Source organism: Oryctolagus cuniculus, chromosome 9 (assembly GCF_964237555.1).
Source record: "Oryctolagus cuniculus chromosome 9, mOryCun1.1, whole genome shotgun sequence".
Classification (NCBI taxonomy): Eukaryota; Metazoa; Chordata; class Mammalia; order Lagomorpha; family Leporidae; genus Oryctolagus; species Oryctolagus cuniculus.
In genome coordinates, this window is record NC_091440.1 from 78,303,187 (window position 1) to 78,329,493 (window position 26,307).

At 39.4% G+C, this 26,307-nt stretch overlaps 1 protein-coding gene across 5 annotated transcripts in view; it reads left to right on the forward strand.

The window, feature by feature from the left end:
• The window catches only part of DCLK1 (doublecortin like kinase 1), a 385,516-nt gene that overhangs the window by 298,868 nt on the left and 60,341 nt on the right, over nucleotides 1–26,307 (forward strand). For 4 of the 5 annotated variants that reach the window (XM_008273546.4, XM_070049012.1, XM_008273545.4 and 1 more), the window contains 4 exons: nucleotides 12,537–12,621; nucleotides 15,459–15,567; nucleotides 24,146–24,203; nucleotides 24,691–24,810. In XM_008273546.4, coding sequence (XP_008271768.2) covers nucleotides 12,537–12,621; nucleotides 15,459–15,567; nucleotides 24,146–24,203; nucleotides 24,691–24,810 — 372 coding nt within the window. Of the gene's footprint in view, nucleotides 1–1,051; nucleotides 5,939–12,536; nucleotides 12,622–15,458; nucleotides 15,568–24,145; nucleotides 24,204–24,690; nucleotides 24,811–26,307 lie in introns of those variants that run through there. The other variant, XM_008273547.4, reaches the window with a different exon arrangement.

Below are 26,307 nucleotides of genomic sequence, written 5' to 3' on the forward strand. Positions count from 1 at the left end.
TATATTAATTATGCTGATTCTACCAGTTTTTCTGTTCCCTTAAAATCATATTTTTGTTGCTTTTTTGGACATTTTAGAATACTCTTATACCTTTAGAGTTTGCATGCCAGATATTGTTCTTCATAAACATGTTCATGGCAACATATCAGATAATCTCCCTATTATTCCACAGCACAGTTCTTTTAATTGCTATCTAGAAACATTTGGTCACAGAGGATTCTTTTCCCATCTATGAACTGGTTTTGATCCCATTTCTTAAGATTTCAGGAAGAAATGTGTTGTGTTGTGTAGGTTGAATGAAGTTCCTCGTTATCCTCCCACATCACTGACTTTTGTAGATAATCTGATCAGTCAGATGATGTGAGGAGTGGGTGGTACAAAAGAGGAAAAAAGCCAACTCTAGACACTGTAGATCTGAGCTGGTTGCTTGGCTACCAACAGAGAGATCTAGTAGCAGAAAGGGGCGGGAAGAAGAAGATGGGAGGTGATGGACATGTGTTGGGAACAGAGAGAGAATGTTGGGGAAGGATGGAGTGGGTTACTGGGCGTTCTTTCTGTTGTTCAAACATAAAATTTTGTAAAGGTAATGTCTGTTGGGTTCACGTTATGTGCAAATGCAACATGTGAGTTGCTGCCCTGGGACTAGAATGTGCTGAGTGCCAGCTGGGGCTCCTGATTAATTGTTTTGAGAGGTAAGCATTCCTTTTCCATCCAGATGGGGAGGAAATGTTCACAAAAGAATTGCCTAGATGCATAGTAGCAGAGTTGGCCTTGGCAGACCTCAGAGATGTAAAATTTGACTGCACACAAAGTAGGGCAAAAAGCTCATGAGTGGATCAAGCAGCATTTTCTTGCCAATAAGGCAAAATCAGCACCAGTTTTTCTATTTAGATGGTTTCTCTATGATTATCTTTTCTCATATCTGAAGTTGGTGACTTTAAAAGGACTGATGATATTAGAAACCAAGGATGCCCATTCAGTGTTGCTCCTAAGAGTGACAGGGCACCCAAGAAAATCAAATAAACAAATCTATGCCACCTTCGTCTTACAGGACCTGTATCGCCCCCTCTCTTCGGATGATTTGGACTCAGTAGGAGATTCAGTGTAAAACAGACAATGGAGCAATGTATATGGTTTGTGATTGGGTGAAGGTTTCACATTTCTTAAGCAAATATCTAACAGCAAAATACACAAAAGAGTTTTGCATACCTTGAAATGAGAAAGACCAAATCATACAAAAGTAAATATGGAGGCATTTTATACTCATGATGGGGAGATTTTTAAGAGAATCTCCTCCACTGATTTGATTGGGGGAGTCTGAACACAAATAGCTCAACTCTGAGATTTCTGTGTGAGGCCTAGTTCTAGAAAAATTTTATATACAGACCCAATGTTGAATACAGAACACACTAATGATGCAGCAACATGCAGTCCTAATTTCCACTAATAAATTTTTCTTTTAATCATAAATAGACATGTAAGTGCACTTTTCCTGTACTCTCTGTAAACTATATTAAAATGACACTAGCAGACATATTTTTCTTTAAAGTTGTATCCTTTTTAAAATTTGAATGGCTGTTTTTAGGGGTAATTTTATTGTAAAAATATTCAATTAGATTTTTTTCTCCTTGGCAATAGAGAAAGCACCTTATCATTTTGTGGGTTAATATATTTAAAAGGAATAAAAAGCTCATGCCAAGGACACATCTCATGAAAATTCAAACATTAGGCGTTAGGAACTTTCCTTGGTTTTGTTGTCAAGTAACTTTTGCTTTTCTAAGTTGTCTTCCATTGGAAAAAAGCAAAATATAGCTAAAACTCTATGCCAACATGGAGAACCTATTCAGTGATATTGCTATAAGTTATATGTCTTTCCCGAACCATATATGTGATTTTTTGAATGTGTAAGGGCTTAAGCAAGAAAAGTTTTTCTTTCTTTTTATTTTTAACACACACACACCTAAAAAATGTGTCTGCGCTTCTTCTAAAAAAATCCATTTGAAAGCAAAATTCTTTTAAATGGTGCTGTATAAATCCTGCTCAAAATATCCAAATCTCCAGATTCATGAACACTGGAGCATGCTGTTGTTCTGGAAATTTTCATATGCAAAACTCCTTTTGTGTTAAACCAAGTAAGTCTATGATTATAACCCATTGTTAAACATTAACCTACTAATTCTTCTCTTCTAGTCTTCTATTTTAAAAACTGTAGTCAGCTTTGCTTGAACATAAAATCATTATTTTAAAATACAAATGTTAAAAATCAATGTAATGTGTATGGTCTATTGTATTTAAGCCATGTCCTAGTGATTGTTTACTAGTTGAAACACTAACAATTTAAGACTTGTGAAGCATGGTTTCGATATTCTCTGGGCTTGACATATCTCAGTAGGTGATAAATTTAAAAATATAAGATGCCATTATGGAGGCTTTTACTTGAAAATTTTTTCCCCAAATTTTATTTGAAATCCAAATTTTAAAATGTTCAATTCAAGATGGAGAGAAATTCAGTTGTCATACATTGGCTTAAATGTTATTGATTTATCTTCTTGACTGATTGTTCAACTAGCAAATTTGACCATCTGGTTTATAGTTACATATGTTACCATCTCACTTCACAAGTGAGTAAAATATTCCAACCAAAAGGAGGAGGAGGAGGAGAAGAAGAATATGAAGAAGAAGAAACAAAAAGTCCAGGCAATCTACTGGCATTTGAAAACCCAACCCTCTAATAATTAGTGCCTCATTATCCTGTCTGTTGGAGAGAAAGACACTTCTCTGGCAGGTTATTCGAGAACTACAGACTGAACCATTCCATCTTGAAAGAACAGCTCATAATAATACCTGTTCCAGACTTCAGGTTTTAAAACTGTTTCCAATAGAAATGAACAGTCTCCTGCTGAGATCAAAAGGCTGCTTTGTTTTAGCTCAAACAGTAAACATCTGTGAGGTTGCCTATGCTTGTGTCTGTTTCAGTTATGTCTTTGTAAAATGCATTACTTAATACAGTGGAGTCCATAAAAGATTAGTATGTATTTGACTAAACTGTCAAAAATGCAAAGAAAGCAGTGGAACAGTTACCTTAAATCTGCTGGGGTCAGATGGTCCAGTATAAGAAGAAATTCCAATAATTTCAACTTGCCTGGGCTGTCAGGCTCAGAGACGACTACTGCTTAGAGAGCTCCAATAGATGTTATTTGTTCTGGGTAAGTGGCAGATATTGCCGATTGATATAAAGCCCAGGGCTTTGTTTAGACACGGCAAAAAGAAACTGGACATGTACTAATTGCCGACGGATATCATGGCCAACTTTCCATTCAAGCAGTTCCAAGGGAAATGCTATTCCACAGCATTTAATCGTCTCAGCATATGACTTTTATTAAGGGACTGTTCAGGGGCAATATATATCATTTACGTTTTGAAACTAAAGTCCCTCAGAGATTGAAACAGCACACCATTTATAGACTTTGAGATCTCTTTCTATGCACAGCATAATTCTATTATACTAAAGCAGAAATAAAAAATCCTCAGCAACAAAGCAGAAGTTTTCAGTTCATTGGGGGAGCTAAATGGGTGGTTTATAGGCACTTAAGGTTTAGTTACTTTCAAGATTCTTTTTTTAAAAATTAGACACTGAATTTTAAAATTATTCTACTGAGCGGGAGAGTGCTTCAGCAAAAACCATGTGTACATGTCCTTATGGTAATCCTTAAGTGTGCTTTGAAGACAATGTGCTGTAGCTGAAAGTTTGATACTTTTTCCTTTGTATTCACTTTTTTTCTTAGGCATGGACAGCATAGAAAAAGATGTTAGAAATATTTCCCTGCTTTCAGCATTTTAGAAATGCAAAATGTAATCATATATAAAGTGTAAAGTTCAGTGTGAACTCAAAAGACTGGTTCTGAAACCCCCTTGATGTGTTCTGTGTCTTGCCTAATTTGGTAAGCAGTGGGTGAAAACCTATGATGTTTCTGTAACGCCATAAGGTGTTAAGAAGTGACAGGTCCACAGTGTACACATCCCTGTGTACATATACTGGCTCATCTAAATACTTCGTTTTTCTAAACCAAGTAATGCTGTCTAAAAGCATTTGAAACAACATTAAGGTACTGTGTCCCCTAGGTTAAACAGCTGGGGTATTTTGATTGTAAACACATTCATATGTGTTTGGGCTCTTCTTTTTGCCACTTAAAAACAATGATGTCTAAAAACTACATTTCTTAAGAAAATTGAATGAACCTATGTAAGTAGAGTGATATTCCTGAAAAATATCTCCATATATTCTAACTATTGGACTTCTAAATTTTCATATGTGGCCATATATCTGTACAGGTATGTGGGTGTTTCTGTACATTTGCAAGGCTCAGTGTGTATGTGGGTGTGCTTATGTATTTGTGTAATGTGTGTAGACCATAAATAGTAAAATACGATATTTGTGACACAGCCTTATAGGTTACTGGCTCTTGTGGAACTGTGTGCAAAAACTTTATGTCATAAGGTGACATTATGACATATTAGTTGGAATATGTTTAAGTTCAAAAGCAATTTGCTAAACTACTACCACGAAATGGTTCAAAATGCTCAAGTGTTCTGATTTATCAAAAAAAAACTGAAATCATACTCAAAAATCCTCAAAATCCAGATAAATCCTATAGTGTGTTAGCTACTAAATAAAAGTATAAATTCTGTTTACATTGTTAGGCCTTGGTATTTGGTCATTCAGGTGACTGAACACTATAAATGATGTTTTTCTATTATGTGTATTGATGACTTGTAATGATTGTCAATCAATATTTACTAAAAAATGAAACTGATTTATAGAGTTGTGAGTAGTTGAGTATTATGTTGAAGCATAAATAGAAGAGAATCCAAAGTATATTTGATTTGAAATGTCTAATAACAAAGCCAGATAACCTGTAAGGCAATTTTATTTTTGTTTTTCAAGGTACTATTATAAACTGTTGATGTATCTTGAATATACTTGCTGTATGTGTGTATATGTACACACAAATATATACACACTTGAAAATGTTTATCGAATGAATTTACTATATATGTGTACACTTGCTCATTTATGCAAATTTGCATTAGCTTTGCTAACATTGCTGTGCATGATAGAGACAGCTGTATTTGATTGAGATATTCCTCAGAGGAGTAGTGTGAAAATTAGAGATATATTGATGTCAATATACCACTTGCCTGATATACTTTGTTATACTGTCAGCTTTTTCAAAAAATCTTTGTAATCTTGTGCCTGTAATGCATGTGAGAACCCTAGGAAACCGGAGGCCCTTGCTATAATTTTTAAGGGTGCATGATATGTGATGTCTTTAAAATGTGATTCATTTTAGTAAAGATAATGGATTAATTCCAAGACAGTATAAATGATGCATGTAATACATGGATGTGTGTATTATATATGGCCACAAAATGTTTTTGAAGCCAGGATGGTAGGTATTTAAAGGTTGTAGGCAAAGAACTATATATAAGCTAACTTTCTTATAATGTGCTTTTTTTGAGGAATTTATACTCATCAACAAGCAAGGGATTGAGAGACTCTTTACTTTGAAATACACCATGAATGTTATAAACTTGGATAAAATTTTTATAAAAAGGTCACATACTTTCTGCTTTCAATTTGGGGTGCTTGGATGTGTATTCTTCTCTTCAGAGAGCATTAGGTGTTAAAATGTTATTCACAGCAATATATTTTACAGTCCATCAATTGAGATCATAATCATAGTTTTATAGAGCAAAGGGGTATTGAAATGTTTTACTGAACTGCCTAATTTTGAAAGTTCCATCACTCTGTGCTGTTGTTTCATTGTAAAATGTTGTACCTTGTGTTTCACACTGGACCATGTTCTTCCTCTTGAGATTAACTTTGTGACACTTACCACCTTAGAATAACTATCTAATAAACAGGAAAAACTGCCAATGTTGTTCAGTGAGTTTCTTTCAGAAACCTTGCTAAATAGACATTGAAGTTGAAATGACTGTGTGGGTAAGTGTTACTTTCATAATCATGTTTGTAGCGCTTTTGTGTTGTAATTAGCATCAGCAAGTGATATGTTAGATACTGCGAAATGGTAGCAACATGACAATATAAAATACTGACAGTCACAACAAAATGAGATCACCTGATAAAGAATTCTGTTTCCATTGGTTGCATTAAAATTAGCAATATACCTTCCTCTCAAGGTTGTCTTAAGGAGGAATTTGTCAAATTAACAACTGGTTGAAAAAGAAATTAACATATAGATAAATACACAAAATAAGTATGTAATAAAATTCATTACATAATCATCATAATACAATATTCTGTTCCTGAACTTGAATTTAAAATCATAAGTAGTTCATTCATAATATGGCACAAAGGAGAATAGAGAATTCCACTTTCCAAGTTAGAAAAAATATTTTACATGAAAACTGTTAGAGATGCTCAGAATTCTGGTTTTTGAATCTAACATTATTACTAGGTGTATTTTACCTTAAAATTACAATGTTCTTTAATTGGTTCTCTTTCTTATCCCCATGATGGCTTAAATATAATCAGTGTCCACAGCAATAATGGTACAACTGGAGGGAATGTTTCCAAATTTATAAAATACCAAATTGTATTTACACTTACTTAATATAGCTAGCATTTAAAACAAAATATCACAGGTGTCTGAGACAGTAGTGAGTTCATCTGAGGACTCAATCATAGAGAGAAATATTCTATCCACAGAGAATGCAGTAGATGACTTCCTGGCCCCCTTCCAAATTGTGACTTCATGAAGACTAACTCCCAAGAGGAGGTATTTAGCTATCCAATGGTGCAGTCTCTTGATGACAAATGGCTCAAACTGCAAACTCATAAATTTTGGCCTATGTAAGTGTAGTGACTGCAAAGTGCACACAGATTACCTGATAGAATAATCCAGTTGTAACTAAATGTGTACATTTTTGAAACTTGGCTCTCATGACTTCACTACCATAGATATAATGCCAGTATTTCCATTTTCATTTTTCCTCCTCTCAGTAAACCAATTTCATGAGTAACAGTTCTCCCAGCTTTTAACATTTTGACCAGATCTTCATGAAAATATTATGTTTTATCAATGTTGATTCTTGGTTATGCACATGACTTTGCTAAAAACTTGGGGTGAACATGGAAATACTACAGAAAAAAGAAATTTGGGAAAAGGAATTTCCTGGTACCTTGTTTCAAATAACGGTGCTTTATTAATAATTGGAGGTCGATGCCATCAACTTACTGTTCTGTATCCATCTGGGAAGTAAATAAACATTTAGCTTTTCTGTATCACATAGAATCCTGTGGGTTTGAAGGTCTCTACTTTCAGATAAGTATTTAACTTTTTAGTCTGAGGTCATCTGCAGTGCTTCTGTAGACTGAAAGTTGCGTGCACCAAGACTATCATTTGGGTTTCTTAAATATTATGTTTCTTTTTAATGTTGATCCAGAAATCATATGAAAGTGACTACTTGATTTCTACGTTCTTTTTGACCGTTTTCCAACTAAATGTTAACAAAATAAGAACTGTAAGCCAAGACAAAATGTGAAGTGGAAAAAGTATAATTATCCATCCAAAGCTATAGTTATCTGGTCAAATTTTCTTCTAACTTGATGAAATCTATCCTATCAATTGGGTATTTTCAAAATCTTGATGCACTTACCCCAGTGACAATTTTAGTACAAATGATAAGAATAGCTCATACCATCTAAAGTGAACTGTTTTTTCCCTACAAGGTCATCAGTTACATCTTGGTAAAATGTGGTTAGAGCTGTTATATTGGCTTTCTCACTTACTTCAAAAAGTGTGATGTGTTCTCCATCTGTTATGTGATCCCAAACTAAAGAACTACACTTAGGATGTGTTCTTCCTTGGGGCAGTGCATTTTATGAAGGTGTGCCATAAAAGCATCCAGGTGCTAGCAACCTGCCCAAATGGTTCCCATTAAATCTGCTTGAAGGTGATGACATTTCAAATGTCACAACATCTCTCAGAGCAGCTAATTGCGTTAAATTTTAAAATAACGGTACGTTTTGTACTGTATACCCAGATGTCTTGGAATGAGCAAACTGACTAGAGCAAGCATAAAATCGCATCCGCATGTAGACTCTGAAGTGATTTTTCTGCTCAGAAAAACCAAAGAGGTAAATTGATTTCATTTAGAAGCAATCAAAAATATGGGTGTGTTTCAGCTTCTGCTAGTCATAGGTAAAGGTTAGTTCATCTCATTAATCTGTTTCTAAACAATAAGAACTTATGAATATTCCCTTTACTATTTCAGGATCTCTCAGACTTACAGATAATAATCAAAATGTTCCAGCAGGCTCTAAGTCTACTAACAACCATAAACAAAGAGCCATGCTGATTATCGAAATCACTTCAACTGGGTGAGAGAAAAATGTTAGGTGACAAAATCAGGATAAAAAATGGGCTAGAAGGATATGACTGTAATAAGGATGGCATTTTCATGAATAAATGTCAAGTCCTGGACATGATTCAAACACCAACTTCCAAAATACAGAATGCGGAGATGTGGCACACCTGTGAGCTCCATGTAAAGTTAAAATGCATGGTGCTATTGATAAGCCAATATGATCTTGAAGTAAATTAATATTCCATTCATGGGAAAGAAAACTCTGTCCTTCCCTGCTCTGTACTGATCAGGCACACCTAGAATATTGCGTTCAGTTTTGAGTACCAGATTTCAAGAGTGATATTGACAGCTGGACTGTGTCCAGAGAAGGCGAAGGAGTCAGGGAGCCCTGTCACATGACACAAACCAAAGAAACTGGGATTACCCAAACTGAAAAACAGAAGACACGGGAGGAGCCTAGCACTTATTTCTGAATACCTGAGCACAGTCATGGAAAAAAACAGATCACATCTGAACCAGGTGACCCAACAGATGAGACATAGGAACAATGAATAGAAAATGTAGAGGACTGTAATTTCAACATGAAAAAGAATTTCCTTTGCTCCTTATTAACAATTAAGGTGATACCATGTTCAGTACTGAAGGTGATTGGACAGAGCCCATCTTACCACATCCCTGAGATTTCTGTAGTTGGGAATTTGGTCTCCAGATGGAAGTGTGGTGGAATGGGTCATATTTAATGTCTGTTTTAGTGCCAGAAATTCTTTGAGCCCATGAATGGTCGGTGTTTTAGAGAAGTATATAATGTGAGCTATCTTGCTTCTTTGGAAAAGAAGAAATAATGCCGTTAGAAATTTGATGAATTTATTTTACTCTATTTTCACATAATAACTAAAATGAGAACTTTTAAAGTTTATTTATTTATTTGAAAGGCAGAGTTACAGATAGAGAAGAGACAGATCTTCCATCCACTGTTTTACTCCCCAAATGACTGGGACTAGGCGAGGCTGAAGCCAAGAGCCAGGAGCTTCATCCAGGTCTCCCACGTGGGTGTAGGGGCCCAAGAACTTGGACCATCTTCTGCTGCTTTTCCCAGGCCATTATTAGGGAGCTGGATCCGAAGTGGAACAGTTGGGACTCGAACCAGCACCCATAAGGCACAGGCTTAATCTGCTACACCACAGTGCCGGCCCCAAGGACTTTCATTTTTAGGGAACCCTGTTTGTAGGTAAAGACTTTTTTTTTAATTTTCAATCATCTGTTACTCTCAGCTGGAAATTTAAAATGAATTGTTCAAAAGTACAAACCTAAAGTTGAAAATAAGCAATTGTAACCGTAAGCAAACTTGAGTTAAGCCCACTTTAAAAAAAAAAAAAAACAGAGACTAAAAAATCTTGAGACATTTTTGTTTCATAAAGCATAGAAAACACAGCTGGCATTGTGGCAAACACTCAGGGCATCCAACATTTCATACTGTTGGAAATCCAACTCACTCACTGATAAGGGGGTTTGGTGAATAATATCCAGAACATTTATCAAATGTTACTGCTTTAACGCTGTTTTCATATTCATGTACTTTGGGTCAGAGTTATGACTTTGAGTTCCTATTGTTCTTTTTTTTTCTTTTTTTTTTCTTTTTTGACAGGCAGAGTGGACAGTGAGAGAGAGAGAGAGAGAGACAGAGAGAACCCATTGTTCTTATTAAAAGAAAGAGCTTTTGGAATTGAGTGCATCAACTGTAGACATCTAGGTTGGAAATCACACTACGGTCTATTAATTTGTTTGCTAGATGAATAGAGTGTGTCTTTGTATTCTAAAATGTAAAATAGCACACGACAAGGAGGCACCTGCCATCCCGAAGCACAATATGTCTACATTATTAAGTGCATTTGTGATGCTGCTGGAAGAAATTCCAGGATCAGAAATCCCAGACAAGAAGGTCTGCATTTGAGACATTTACTCATGCTTTTCTGCTTGGAACACAATTATGTCTACAGCAAAACCAATGACACAGGCGATAAAGGAGCTCACTGTCTTGGACAACACACACCCTCCCCTCAAATGTGGTAATGGTAATGTTTACTTTTTCCAGTCATCAACATCATAAATCTGCCTTGTCTCAGCTCTCATATTCCAATATTATAAGTACAAGACTTCACAAACAGACATCCATAAAAATCAGCAGAGCATGGCTTAGAAGCTCATGCATTTTCAGTTTCTTCAACAGAATGGGTTTTAGTGTCACACTAACAAAAACTCTGAATGAAGGTTGCAATCTGAATCCTTCTTTCTCGCCTACCAGTATGACAGGCTAGACACGTGTGGCTGGTCACAGAGAGGCTGGAAGAGAGTAGCTGAAAATAACTCACCAGTCTTATTCGTGGAGGGTTTATACAATACTGGAAAATACCAGGCATATCATACAAACTGTGTGGCATTCAATGGTGTGCAAGAGTAGTCATTACACTTCTAGAATTCCTATAGGGAAGCATAACTATTAACTTGATTTTCATCCCAGTTGTACTGTCAGCTTTGATGAACTTGTCCATGCGTTGGAATATTTCATCTTAGCCACACCCAGAAAAATGATCTACAGTACTTACCTCAAATGGTTAGGCAGCGATTTAGGTAGCATATCCTCAAGTTTATGAACTTTTTAATGAACTAATAGCATCTTTGAAATTCCTATGCAAGATACTGTTGGGCATAAAGAAATTAAATGGAATCTCTCTTCCCTCTTAGTTTGGGCACAGTTAAGGCTGGATGGATTGGGGAGGAGGTTGAAGGGATACAGGTAAGCAGGGAACAATAGGTCAGCTTTGCTTCTCACCACCTCTTCATGATCAGCTCAACTACAGATGCTCTTTCCCTTCTCTCTGCTCCACAGACAGCCAGCACCATGAGCCAATGCCACCCCCTCACCGCCTCCTGCTCCCATCAGGCCAACCAAGTGGATAAACCCAGGGAAACAGAAGGAAGATCTTTTAGGACAAGCTGTGTTCACTATTTAGAAATAACATTGAAATGTGCAAATTGTTTTCTCAAGAAATAGATGCAGAAATGGAAACATTCATTGTGAAAGTACTGCCCCTTAGTCAATCATTATGTTCAATATTTGGTATTGTTTTCTCCTCTGAGTTCTCTAATACAGTTCTTATCCTAGTTGTTCTCGTGCATTTTGGGTCAAATTTCACCCAAAATACATGAGAATCATTAGGCCTAGGTTTTTTTATTCTTACCTTTTCCTCAGACTTATTATGTAACACTTAACAGACTGGTAGCCTACTTGGTGCATATGTCTTTATCTCAAAGTGGAATTAACAAGCCACTTTTTCTCCTAAGTTGTGATAAAGCTAAGTATTTATTTATTTATTTATTTATTTTTTTTTTTTTGACAGGCAGAGTGGACAGTGAGAGAGAGAGACAGAGAGAAAGGTCTTCCTTTGCCGTTGGTTCACCCTCCAATGGCCGCTGCGGCCAGCGCGCTGCAGCCGGCGCACCGCGCTGATCCGATGGCAGGAGCCAGGAGCCAGGTGCTTTTCCTGGTCTCCCATGGGGTGCAGGGCCCAAGCACCTGGGCCATCCTCCACTGCACTCCCTGGCCACAGCAGAGGGCTGGCCTGGAAGAGGGGCAACCGGGACAGAATCCGGGGCCCCGACCGGGACTAGAACCCGGTGTGCCGGCGCCGCTAGGCGGAGGATTAGCCTATTGAGCCGCGGCGCTGGCTAAGTATTTATTTTTTAGGATATTTAGTGAAAATAAACTGATAAGAAAATTCTATTGTAAGAATAGAAAAAATAATGTTTGAGGCCCATTTGCCAATAGACAGTGGAAGAGTGAAGTGCCTAAAATTTTCCAAACCCAAGCTAGAGCTACAGAATATTCATTTTTAGGGGGAGGAGAACACCCCGTGTTTCTAATGATTAGCCTGATCTAGTCAATACAAACTACTATTGATGAACAGGAAAGGAAGGAGATGTAGCCCTAATTGAATATCCCAAAGGCCTCCTTTTCTAAGTGGGAAGACTAAATCCCCCTTGGTAGTGGGCAAAGCTATCTCCTGAGATTTTGGGCTGGGGATGACACGTGAAGACTCAGGCAAACTGACTCAGAGTTTTAATTCTCTGTTTCTGTTCCCTTCCAGAGCTCTCAACATGGTGGCTCCTCTACTTCACTTGCATCCACCAAAGTCTGCAGCTCGATGGATGAGAACGATGGCCCTGGGGAAGGTGATGAGCTTGGGACTTGGTATCTGAGGAGAAAGTTTAGCTTACACAGGGGGCAGAGGATGGGCTGGCTAAATTTACTACAAGAAACTAACTTCTTAAGCAGAATGAAATGGACAACCCCAACCAGCTCAGGAGGGTAGAATTGAATATGTCTTCCACTGGGGATTGGCTTCTACTCCATGGGAATGTGAAGAGGAAAGTTTCACATCCTCTGAGGGTATATGTATCCTAAGGCTGCTTTGGAAATAAGAGGGCATAATTGCTGCCTTTGTTTTCCCAAACTCTGTTCACTTTTAGCATATTAAGGACAATTTTCTCTCTTGATTGTTGTAGCCCCGCAGATGTAGTCTAACTCAAGTGAACTCAAAATACAAAAATAGGGCTTTACAATAAGAATTAACTGGTGGCAAATGCAAAAATATTCTTTGTCCCCAAAGCTAATTCACTTTAGAATTTCTCTATGATGTGCTCAAATGACCTGGATTCCAGAATTGACTTTTCCAGTAGCTCACTGGATTGTTCCAGGCAAGCTCTTCAACCCACTACATCTTAGTTCCTCTTCTATAAAATAGAGATGGCAACACATACCTGTTTCCTACCTGGGAATTGGTATCAGTCTCAAATCAATTATGGAAAAGTGTTTGAAAAAGAATGAAAGCGATATGATCAAGCCACTGCTATTGAATCAGCTCCCCTTATTTGTTTTAAATGATATGATCTAATTTATTTCCCAAAAAAAAAATACCTTTTGGATAAAGCACTTTTACTATGTTAAGTGAGATGTGTGATTTATATAAGATTATTTCTTGACTAGTATGCAATATCAAACTTTTTTGTGGTTCCAGGAATGTGAAATTCAGCCACCCGGAAGTCTCCTTTGTTGTAATGTCTTGTATTCATCATGACACGAAATGGTCCTTGGCTAAGTCTTTAGCTAGACCTTCTCAGCCCAAATTTTAAAACATACTTTTTATCGATAGTCAGGAAAACCATCCCAAAGCAGGAGCTTCATGCATGCTACCCTAGGAGAAAGGATGGAAGAACCCTCTTCCCTGCCCCATCTGCAGGGCTCCATGGCCCCAGCAGCTGAAGATGATTGCTTTTGCTATCCATGTAGTAAAGAGCCTCAGGTTGTGTCATCTGACATGTGTTTGGTAAACTCAGGTGCTTTTCAGTGGATGTGAAACAACTCCCACCATCTCCTTTCATTCTCATGGAGTAGACGGAAATCCCCAGGCCGAGCCCTTCAAAGGAAATCAGAATCATGGCTTCTCTGGGAGTGAGCCTGGGGGAGGTGGGCTTTGGCTCCAGTCTCCATTTTATCCTGGAGACCACTTAGCTGGCTTCTAGAGTAAGAGTGAAGTGTCACCTAGACAAATGCAGAGAGGCTACGCAAATGCCCAAGGCCAAATGACAAGCAGCAAATGTTCTACATTTACACGGTACTTTCCAGAAAGTCTATCCATTCTAGAGCCCAGAGCAGTGCAGACATCATCATCCTAAAGCCAGCATACGGGCCCTGAGGCAGGAATCTGATGCTTATGAGGCTGGAAATCTGTCGTTTCTAACCATCCAGACCAAATGTGAATGCAAGAATCACAGAGAAAGTGCAGTCACCATCTAAGCTTTTCATTTTACATTGAGAAGCCATGCTTTGTCTCCATTTATGATGAAATGTCAGAAGAGGAGGACATTTCGAAAACCTGCTCGGCTTCCATCACGGTTTGCATTCAGGTTGTAGCCGAAGGGAGAGCGAGGATTTATAACTTTAAAGCATGTAAATTTTAGAGCCCAGCCATAAAAGGCTTTTTACACCCCTGGCATGTTAAAGGTTATCCAGTATATTTATGTGACCTAAGTGTAGCTTATTTAGTTTTATGGCCTTAGATATTTAAAGCATTATTAGGCATTTGTAAAATATTTCAAAATGCATTTTCAGGGGGAAAATGTGTTGTGTTAGTGGCGCTAACATAATTGAAACTACAAAGCTGTTCTGTTCACAGACATAATAGATATAGCAATTTTAACTCAACATCTGCTGTGCAGGTTGCTGGTGAGAACATTTGTCTAAAATCTGCTCATTGATACTGGGGAGGGTGGCAATCAGTGCTTGGTGCACAAGAAATTTTACGGAGATCTCCATTTCAGGATGTAGTAAAGCTAAGTGTCCAAACAGCAGGCATTTTTCATGCTTGTACAGTGTCAGGCAGCCTACAGTCCCTTACAAACTGCATTTGCCCCTTGCTCCATACAAAGGAATGCCATTCCTCTGTGCTCAGTGGTTATTAGTAAATGCTATTGATCAAATTGCCAGGAAGTGAGAAAGAGCAGCATTTCCTCCTCAAAAATCCCCACTGCAACAGACAACGTAAGTAGCTTATGTAGGAGGACGCTTCAGAAAGTTCGCGGAAAACTGGAATTAAGATACATTGATTTTTGGCACAAAATCTTTTGAAATCCATGCAAACAAGGGGTTTTCAAAAGGTTCGTGGGAAATGCATATTATGAAAAATCTATAAATGGGTTTCAAACTATTTTTGCCCCAAAATGAACTTATCTTTTGATTCTGTTTTCCACAAACTTTCTGAAATTCCATGGTAGTGGTGGAGGTGGAGTCCATACGTTTCCCTTTAGTTTACCATTTGTCATAGTAAATAAAAACTGTTGAGTGTATACAATGTCAGCAAGGCTTGGGGAGCGGGTTGCCTTACTGTACTGAAATGACATATTGATTCTGAATCGTTTCCAGTTAATTAGATGACACTTCTAAATGTCTCCTTTGTGCAACATCTGTGTTCCCTTTTCTACCAATAAAAATGTACTAATGATTCTTTCAGAAGTGTCGGACGAGGGTTTCCAGATTCCAGCCACAATAACAGAACGATATAAAGTTGGAAGGACAATAGGAGATGGGAATTTTGCTGTTGTCAAAGAATGTGTAGAAAGGTGAGAAAGATGTCATTTGCATCGAACTTTAAAAGAAACATTTGGCATTGTGTTTTCCAAGATCATGCCTGTATTTACAATCTGAGGCACATGTGGAATAAGTTAAAATCTCAACCCCAGATGCAAAAAAAAAAAAAAAGTTAAAAAAGTTTCGAACAAAAAGGAAACCCTATCTAACAACAGATTTGAAAAATGTAGTGATTTCTGGGGCTGATCTATAAATTTAGGACTTTGATTTTTTTTCAATGTTCTCAGGGAAACTTTGCTAGCTTTTTCAGGTAAGTCTATTTTTTTAAGTTATGTTGAATAGTCTTATATTGATTAGAGATATATTTTTAAAACATCAGAACATCTCTGTACAAAGTTTATATCTCTAATGTGTACTAATATAAAATTTAATAGAACAATAATCTTAAAAGTCTTTAAAATGTATACAGGGAGGACTTTAAAAAGTTTGTGGAAAATGGAATTGGAAGATAAGTTTATTTTAAGACCCAAAAACATAATTTTCTCACAGTACACATTTTTCATGAACTTGTTGAAACCCTTCATATGTATGGTTTTCAAACTTTTTTGCACCAAAATAAATTTATCTTTTAGTTCCATTTTCCCTGAAATTTTTGAAATTCCCTCATATGTGTTGATCCCTAAAAAGTGGTATTTAACACAAAAATGTATTCAAATGAATGAACCAGGTACTCTGTGTGACAAAAGGAAGGGGTTGGAGGGAAGGGTTCATCCTTCGGTTCACAGAGTTCACAGTACCTAACCAAGGACAGTAGTTAGTGGCCATTACACGGAGGATTGACAACTAATACAGTCACAGCCCAGACTAAGGCAGCCTCAAGCCCTCACTCAGTGTCCGATTTGGATTTGTTTTCTGATGGTCGCTTCCTGTTTTTTTTTTTTTTTTAAAGATTTATTTTTATTTATTTGAAAGACAGAGTTACAGAGAGAGGTAGAGACAGAGAAAGAGGTCTTTCATGCACTAGTTCACTCCCTAGATGGCTGCAACGGCCAGAGCTGTGCATATCCGAAGCCAGGAGCCAGGAGTTTCTTCTGGTCTCCTACACAGGGGCCCACAGACCTGGGCCATCTTCCACCGCTTTCCCAGACCATAGCAGAGAGCTGGATCAGAAGAGCAGCAGCTGGGACTAGAACTGGCGCCCAAATGGGATGCCGGCATTTCAGGCCAGGGCTTTAACCCACTGGGCCACAGCACAGGCCTGGTTGCTTGCTTTAAAGGACCTGTTCAGCCACAAGTATCTTCTTGGAGCTCGGTGGACAGAGTATTAAAAAGGCACAGGGAACTAGCTCATTCCTTGAAAGAATGCATCCTCTGGACTTCTGGGCATGGGCCCAGGGTGGACATCCTTCCCTGTTATCTTTCCTGCTCCTGGTGGGGCTCACTGCCCAGAAGTTCTTCAGCACCCTACGAGGGTCACACACGCCCGCTCCACTCTTGTACTCAAAGAATGTCTTGGACCAGGAGGGAGACAAGAAAGCTTTAGACTGAAGATCCAGACTTTGTTCTTCCCCAAGGGCTTCTATGCCATATTAGAGGTAAATCTATACACGGCCTGAAATATCATGAGGGCTCTTCATTTGGTCAAGACGCACTTATGTGTTCCCTTACTCCTTGCCTGTCTTTGGAAGATGCTTTACCAGCAAACTATCTTAGTGCAGTGGATCTCCAACTTGGCCCCATCAAAACATACTAGTTGGGCTAGGATATTCCCAACAGTGATAGCAACCCACTATAGCAGCTGCTGCCCATGAGTTAGTAAGTGCTTAGCAAGGTGTGCATCAGAGCCAGCCCCAAAACTCATGCTTCTAACCACTCTAGGCCACTGCTGTTAATAAAGAGTCTTTCACACAACTTTGGCTTAGCTGACCTGAAATTGCAGGCATCATACCTATGCAAACAGGACACAAATTAAGATGGGAAACCCATTCCTAAGGTAATGGATGAAGATGTATAAAAACATGCACGTGTGTTTATATAATTTACATTTAATTGATACATTCACTGATAGTCAATCCAACACCTTTAAGCTTTATTTCCACTGTAACAGGAAATCCTTTGTGAGCAGATTGCCAGGTCCTTGCACCATGGGTACCTGGATATTTGCCAGTGTTCATCATCTGTTAAGTCTGACACAGTGGCCATGTGCTATGTCTCCTGGCTGATGCACGGATCAGGATGGCGTCTCAAATCAGCACCACTAGCCTTCTTAAGTTAGAAACGTCTCATTTCTCTATGCAGAATTAATTTCTTTCTTTCTAACTTGGATTGCGTTCATGTTGTGTGAGTTCACATCTTGGGTCTTACCATATGAAACTTCAGAGTCTAAACACCATATTGCTCAAAAAATGTTGGTATTCAGCTCCTGCTGAATGAGGACATATGGCATGTGCCCTCTCTCCCTGGAGGTATCACGAAACATTCTTTTAATATTTTCCAGAGGTCCAAGAAAATAGAAGCGAGTTAAGCATGTTGTCAATGGCACACATTGCTTCTGGGTACATTCTGCCATATTTTAAAAAATGAATATGTATTAACAAGGGCAAGAATGTTCCTCCCCTGTTAATAATATGCTGTCATGGGCAAGATTTTTCCACAGTGATCACAGTAACAGCATGACGTTCTGTGGGCCTGTGCCAGCGTATTCTTTGGTAGTGCAGTATGCCACTAGCCATTTCTGCCTGTGCCCCAGGAGAGATTTCTTGAGTGGCCCCTAGGACATGTAAAGGAAGTTGGTGCACTGTGGCTTCAGCAGAAAGAGACATGCCCTATTTTGAAGTTTTGTAGAGCATCTGGGGCGGAGGGGGTGTCCAAGAGTTGCAAAGTGTGAATGAGGAGTCAGAGTGTGAGGAGAGGGCTGGCTGTGTGGTGCATGTCCTCTCTAACCATCCTGGCTCCATGTGAACTAATTACTCCACACACCAAGGCATCAAGTGAATGATGTGGTCATAAGTAGGGATGGTGCCCTAGAAGACTCTCAAGTCTCCTTACTACCTGCACTGGATACGTTTTAGGGGATGTGAGCGCCAGAGCTATAGTAAAATCCTCCATGCTGGTGCATGCCCCACTCCATCCTCCACCTTGAAGCAGGAAGAAGCACAACAAAACCTCTGGCTCTGGCGATTCAGGCTCAGCCCCCTGGACAAGCTGAGACTACACTTCTCAGGCCCTCAGGAACTGTGCACCTAGCAAAAGTTGAAGGTGTTTCCTTCAGAGCTGGGACAAGGAAGCATGAGTTAGGGTGAAGAATCTCGTGGCTAGCTGATGATTGTTCTCCCTTCTGTCCTTTCTGAGGGTCCTGCTTCCATGGGGCCCTTGTTCCAGTTCAAAATGTAGCTCCAGTCCAGAGATATCGGGCAAGACCTGGAAGGCCTCAGTTCTCTGCTGTTAATGGTTATTCCCATGGACGAGGCCAAGGTCGGGTTTTATTATCAAGAGGGGCTGTTTACTAAGCCCTGTTTGTTGAAGGGTAGTCTTTGGTCACTGCACAGTCTTCCACCATCTCCTGAGGTTTCCACACCTTGACCAACATGTAGAGCACCTGCTGGTTTAGGTCCATTCAGGACACTTATGGTGCTCCACAAAGAGACAGGGCACAGCCTTGTGCTTACAACTTTAGCCATGAACAAGGGATTACTGTGAAATTCAATAAACACTATGGTAGAGCAACACTAGAGAAACTTTCTTTTTTTTTTCCTATCCACGTAGTGTTTTTCAAAACTGTGAAAACATAATCAATAGTTGCAAGAAAAACCCCATTTGCTAAGAGCACTCTTATCTCTGCAAGCCATTCCTCATTGGAGCAGCATTCTACTCTGTTCCCTAGATGAGGAGTCTCAGTGTACAGAAGACAGGCCTGGGTTGAGAATGACTGTGGTAAACAAGATAGATTTCTTTAAGCCATAGTTAGCACACATGTAAAAAGTTAGGTTCAATTCAAGTTTGTAAAATTTAGAAATTTCTCGCTAGTAGCTCCAGTGTTAACTTTGGGTCACCCTTAGTAAGAAGATGACCTTACAAATTGATTCTTTTGGCCGGCGCCAAGGCTCAATAGGCTAATCCTCTGCCTGTGGCACCGGCACACAGGGTTCTAGAACCGGTCGGGGCGCCGGATTCTGTCCTGGTTGCTCCTCTTCCAGTCCAGCTCTCTGCTGTGGCCCAGGAGTGCAGTGGAGGATGGCCCAAGTGCTTGGGCCCTGCACCTGCATGGGAGACTAGGAGAAGCACCTGGCTCCTGGCTTCGGATCAGCGCAGTGCACCGGCCGCAGCATGCCGGCCGCAGCTGCCATTGGAGGGTGAACCAATGGAAAAGGAAGACCTTTCTCTCTGTCTCTGTCTCTCACTGTCCACTCTGTCTGTCAAAAAAAAATTGGTTTTTTTTTAAAGATTTATTTATTTACTTGAAAGTCAGAATTACACAGAAAGAGAAGGAGAGGCACAGGGAGAGACAGAGAGAGAAAGAGAGAGAGAGGTCTTCCATCCTCTGGTTCACTCCCTAGTTGGCCAAAACGGCCGGAGCTGTGCCGTTCCTAAGCAAGGAGCCAGGAGCTTCCTCCAGGTCTCCCACATGGGTGCAGGGGCCCAAGGACTTGGACCATCTTCTCCTGATATCCCAGGCCATAGCAGAGAGCTGGATCAGAAGTAGAGCAGTAGGGACTCAAACTGGTTCCCATAAGGGATGCCTACACTGCAGGCGGCGGCTTTACCCACTATGCTACAGCGCCAGCCCCACAAATTGATTTCTTGTAGACAAAGAGAAGACAGAGATTTCTGTTGCTGTTGCATAGAGGTTTCTATAAAAGGTCAAGTATGTAATTTGGGGCAACAAGCAATTGGGCTTCTTTTCACCAGCAATCCAGTTGTCTAGAATTCTTCCCAATACACCAAACTGTATACCCCTGAGGACCAGGGCCAGGTGCTAATGACCCCTGAGTCCACCAGAGGCCTGTGCTGTCTCTGCTCACTGAATAGCTCCCCAGACTCAGCAGTCTTCAGAGTTTGCCGTATGTAGGGAGGCAAATACATTATTTAAGGTTTTATTTCTTGCCAACTGTTTTCACTTAAAGCAAGCACTTACATTTTTATTCTTATGGTGTACATTTAGTCCTAACACCTGTTTTCAGGCTCGTTTTCCAGACTAGCTACTTTCCCATAAACATGCACTTCTAGTAATTAAGGATTTTATTATATGACTTTATAGTTCTGCCCTCAAGGAATCAAGAAAGAAAAGTTGCAATGTTAATTTCGGTGATCCTCTATGGGACGCATTGTCTAGTGTAAAATATGGATGCACTTAATGCAGTGTTTAGAGGTTTTGTGAAGGATTCTGCAGGGAAGCTGCAAGGCTCTTCTTCCTGCTGGGCCCTAGAGCCACCCTAGCTGCCCTGCTGGCTCTCAGCTTCCCAGCACCCTCCTCTGTCCCCTCAGGACAGAGACTGCTTGCTCAGCCTCCTGGAGCCACCAAGCCACCTGCCTTCTGGGGATTCTGCCTTTGTCTGGCTAAAGAGGACCCTTCCTGAGACCCATATAAAGCCCTTTAATTTGAGTAATTTAATATCACTCATTGCAGGGAAACAAGGACCAAATGGCAAATGTGGGGAAGCACAAAGCTGAAAAACGCAGTCTTTTCTTCCCCCACACGACCCTATCATGCATGCCCTTGGTGGACGTGGCAGAGGAAAAGGCCAGCTTTTCTTTGTGAGCCTCACAAGCTCCATGCTCACTCTCGGGCCCTGGCTGGGATGGCTGACAAGGATGGAAGCAGTCAGTGCAGTAGTTGGGATTTCCCTGCCATCGAATGAAACATTTTCACCAAAGAGGAAATCGCTCAGCCGTTCCAATCTGAGATTTGCTTTATCATAATTTCTGAGTGATACATGAAAGGTGGAATCCAGAAACCCTTCAACTTTTAGTTTTCCTCTTGATTAAGTGTTTTCAAACTTGCAAACAGACCCAGTGGAAGCCTTTTAAGAGAGTACATAAAAGGATTCTGTGGTCATATAGAATACAGGCTTTTTAGTGGGAGGAATTCCTTTGTATGTAATTTTACTTTCTCATTTATGATTGCTGGCTCATTCTTAATTTAAAAAAATTTATTTGGCAGGGGGCGAGGAGGAGGGGACAGGAGAGGTATCTCCTATCCACTGATTCACTCCCCAAATCCCCACAATAATTAGGACTAGGCCAGCCCAAAGTCAGGATCTGAGACGTTAGCCCAGGTCTTCCATTTGAGTGGCAGGGACCCAACTACTTAAACCCCAACCTGCTGCTTCCCAGGGTCTATGTTAGCCGGAAGCTGGAGTAGGAAAGCAAACCCAGGTACTTTGATATGGAATGCAGGCATCTTAACCACTAAGCCAGATGCCTGTCTTATCTTTAATTTTTAATGGTGACTATTTTGTTTTACCTCTTATCAGAGAGGTTTTTCTTCACCTCTCCCCCACTGCCTTGCTGATGGCCTGGTGTTTACATGAAATATCTGGCCCTCAAGCCCTATAGTTGGCCAAGGACTGGCTCATGTGTTCCTCCAGCGTGGTCTCAGTGCCCAACCAGGGCAGATGTTTTGTTGAAGGGATCCTTAGGCTTCTAAGCCAGTTTCCTCATGGAGTGAAGCCAATCTGCATTCCTTGGACCATGGTGTGGAAGGTTTCACCTTTGCCTATCCATACCCTAAAACCTCTATTTGAGAATAGGGCTTCAAGGTAGTTACCTTATTCTGAGTTTAATGTGCCAGATATTATCATAGCAACTTAATTTTTGTGGAGTAAGTGAGTAACATGCAGGGACCAGGATGTGTAGGGAGAGGCATTTTTAGAAGGGAAAGGCATGAATAGTTTCTAAATCGCTCTTAAGCACATTTTGAATACCTGCGTTGTCAGTTTGTTTATAGGCAAATCATTTTCTTACTCTAATATATAACTAGGCATTTCTGTTTAATTCACCATACTGAATATTTCAAAACCTTAATTTAAAATTATATTCTTAACCAACTTTACTCCTGTTGTATTCATTATTTGAATCCATAAAAAATTGGGTTTTATGTATATGTTAAAAAACAAGGTTTCTTGGTTTTGCACCAAAAATTAAAGGGCCATACTTGTGAAGTAGGGGTTTCTTATGTTTACTAAATATGCATCCCACAATCCTATTATTGTACACTACAGATTCTTAGAAACGTTAGCACAAGGCAGGAAGCTATCTGAAGGTAATAATATGCCCAAACTCTCCCTCCCATAGCCAAATCAAAGAAAGGGCAGGGAGTGTCTGGATTATTTGGGAAGTAGGGACCCCCCTCCCAAAGAACTGAAAGTCTTTATTTTAATGCTGTCATGTGGCTTTGGGAAAGTGGATTTATTTTAATTTTCACTTCCATATTTTTTATGAAATGAGATAGCTATAAAAGTCTCAAGGGATCTCAGGAAGCTCAGAAAATGATTTTATGCCTTTCTGTAAATCTTGAACATATGTAGAAACTTCAGAAAGTTCATGGGAAATGGAATTAAAAGGTAAGTTCATTTTGGTACAAAAAGCTTGAAATCCATCATACAAGGGTGCTTGCAAAAGTTCATGGAAAATGCATATTATAAGAGAAAGCTGTGTTTGGATTCCGAAATTGTTCAGCAACAAAATAACCATGTTTTAATTCCATTTTCCACATCTTTTTTCAAAAAGATTTATTTTGTTTATTTCTAAGGCAGAGTGACAGCAAGGAAAGAAGGAGAGACAGAGAGCTTCCATCCATTGTCTCATTCTACAAATGTCCACCACAGCCAGGGCCAGTTCAGGCCAAAGCCAGAAACCTGGAACTTTATCAAAGTCTCCCATATGGGTGGCAGGGACCCAGGTATTTAGGCCATCCTCTGCTGTCTTCCCATGCACATTAGCAGGGAGCTGTATTGGAAGCAGAGTAGATGGGAATCAAATGGGCACTCCCATATGAGATGCCAGAATTGCATATGGCAGCTTAACCCACTACACCACAATCCTGGCCCCTACACATATTTTTTGAAGCCCTTGCATTTCATCTTTGGGTTCTCTCATAAAATTCACATGCAAGCTTTCACACTGAACCAAGATCCAAAGAGTGTATTCTGCTTCTTGAGACTTGAGAGTCTTCAACATAACCATGAGAACCATTCAGATTACTGTCACAGACTCCCTTGGTGGGTGGAGAACACCAAGAGAGACTTGAGGAAAAAGAACAGAAACTGACACCTGCTTTATGCCCCTGCTGGATCACTGCAGAGGGGAAGGAAGAGTGACGAGAAGGAGTTAAGCACAGTAGTAGCAATGGCAGTGTTTTCATTACAACTATGGATGGCGACACAGCTCAAGATTTCTCTGTGCAGCCACACTGGTTGTTCTTACACTTGGTCAACCCATAGAAGTTTACATATTTATTTGTTTAATAAAAAGGAAGGAAGAAAAGGAGAATCTTTCACAAAATATCGATACCACAATGAAAGATGTGTGGTGAAAAATTAATCTCTAGCAAAATGACTCAGTAGATCTGAAATCAAGTTTTGCTTATGTTTTAAATGTTTCTCTTTGCAGGTCTACTGCTAGGGAGTATGCTCTGAAAATTATCAAGAAAAGCAAATGTCGAGGCAAAGTATGTATAAAGTTTATTCCTATGAAATACAATGCTTGAGGGGGTAGAAAAAAGCCAAAAGTTCAGCTCCCAAGCAAACAAATTCACCCTAAGAGTTGCATTTTGGTGGGATATACTGTTATATACTGATTGGAATATAACTTTATTAGTATTCCTGGAAAAAATTTTAGTTGAAATGATTGGATAGTATTTCTTTTTCTTATCTTTGTTTGCTTAACTTTCTACCTTACTTTTGTGATCTGAGTTTCTTGCCATCCTTCCATGTGAAATCAGAGTTGTTGTGACTGGTTCTGAATTTATAAGCATCATCTAAAGACCTTCAGCACCTTTAGACAATTCCAGGCCATCTGAATATTAGGACATGAGAAATCCTCATATGTTACCAAAATACACCTCCTTTAATCCTCAAAGAGTAAGGTGATACTACATGAGTCAGGTCCTTGTAAGTTTTGTGAATACTGAATAAGATAATTTTTTCTTTGGACAGGAGCACATGATCCAGAATGAGGTGTCTATTTTAAGAAGAGTGAAACACCCCAATATTGTTCTTCTGATTGAGGAGATGGATGTACCAACTGAACTGTATCTCGTCATGGAATTAGTAAAGGTGTGTATTTTGGAAAAGAAACAAAATCTCTACAAGGGATGATGCTTTCCTCTAATCTGGAGCCTTTTCCTCTGTAGTTAGGATCTCACGTCTGTGTGTTGGTACAGTGAATTAGATATTAACAGTGGAACTGGATGCAAGCATTCAAGTCCCAGCCTTGGCCCAAATAGCTCCATGACCTTAAGTAGACATCTCTGCCTTAGTACACTCATATGTAAAGTGAATACCTACTTAATAGTATTATTGAGGGGATGAAGAGGGATAGCTTCCAGCAGACTGATGACACAAAATGTTAGATACAAATATGGTTTTATTGTTGTTGTTTTACTTTTCCATGAAGTACATCCAAAGTAGTTGCTCCATAAACTGCATCAACCATTTTGTAAAAACAAGCCTTATACTTTGAGTTATAACATCATAGAAAAAGGACAGTCTGAATATTCATGTGAATAGTGGTGTATCCTATCACAGAAAAATTACATTTCTACTCTGTGAAAGTGTAGAATACAGAAATAGCCAAGTGTTGATAGTGGTTGAATGCAAGTGAAAGGTACTTCACTCATTCCCTCGTCTTCTATACATTTGAAATTTTCAGTAATTAGCAGTGCTTTTAAAAAATGGGTTGTTTCCATTATCCTGGTTGCCTTTTCCTCGATGCTTCGCTAATGTACCTGAGTCATTGCGGTCATTTCCACGTTAGTTGTAAGCTTTCAGCTAGTCCCATTACCCTCTGCATGGACTGTGTAGGAGCCATGGCCTCCGGGGGCCATGTTTGAATTATACACCTGAGCCAGTGATTGCAGAATGTGAGGCTTTCTTTATTCAAGATTTAAGACCAGGAAACCATTGAATAAGCTAGTCTTCTACTGTGTAGAAAAATGTTCATTCTGTGCTCTTTCAGCTTCGTGATTCAGAGTTGATTCACCTTAGACTGGGTGGCATTTATTTTCACTTAGTGATTCTTTATATTTATAGGTCAAGCCTGTTTGTTTTCTCCTTCAGGTTGGCACTTGTTTCTTGTGGCAGGTCCCCACGGAAAGAAAGCAATTACTGCTATCTAATTACGTCCTGTTAGTTACACAGTTACACAAGTGACACCTAGTTGTTGTATTTCCCTCCCTCACATTTGAGGCTGAGGGAAGTAAAAATGTTAAACTGTGCATTCCAATGAAGAAACATCAATTTCATTTTTCAGAACATTTTCAAATTAGTATTTTATTGTCAAATTACCTTTTTACCAACTTTATAGATTATTCTTTCTTAAGGACCAAGGATAGCATTTTTACAATGACTTTCATTTTTAAACCAACACCTACAAACCATGCCCATTGCCCCTTTGTGTGCTGTCAAAAATTGATTAACCCTCTGTTATTATTTTTCTCCTGTTTGCTTTTCCAACCCATGTTGATCCCGAGTGCCTGGCGGCAGGGCCACCTCCTCCACAGGCCTGCCTGCTTCTTAACTCACCAGTGGCTTGTGCGTGCACCATTCTGGTGG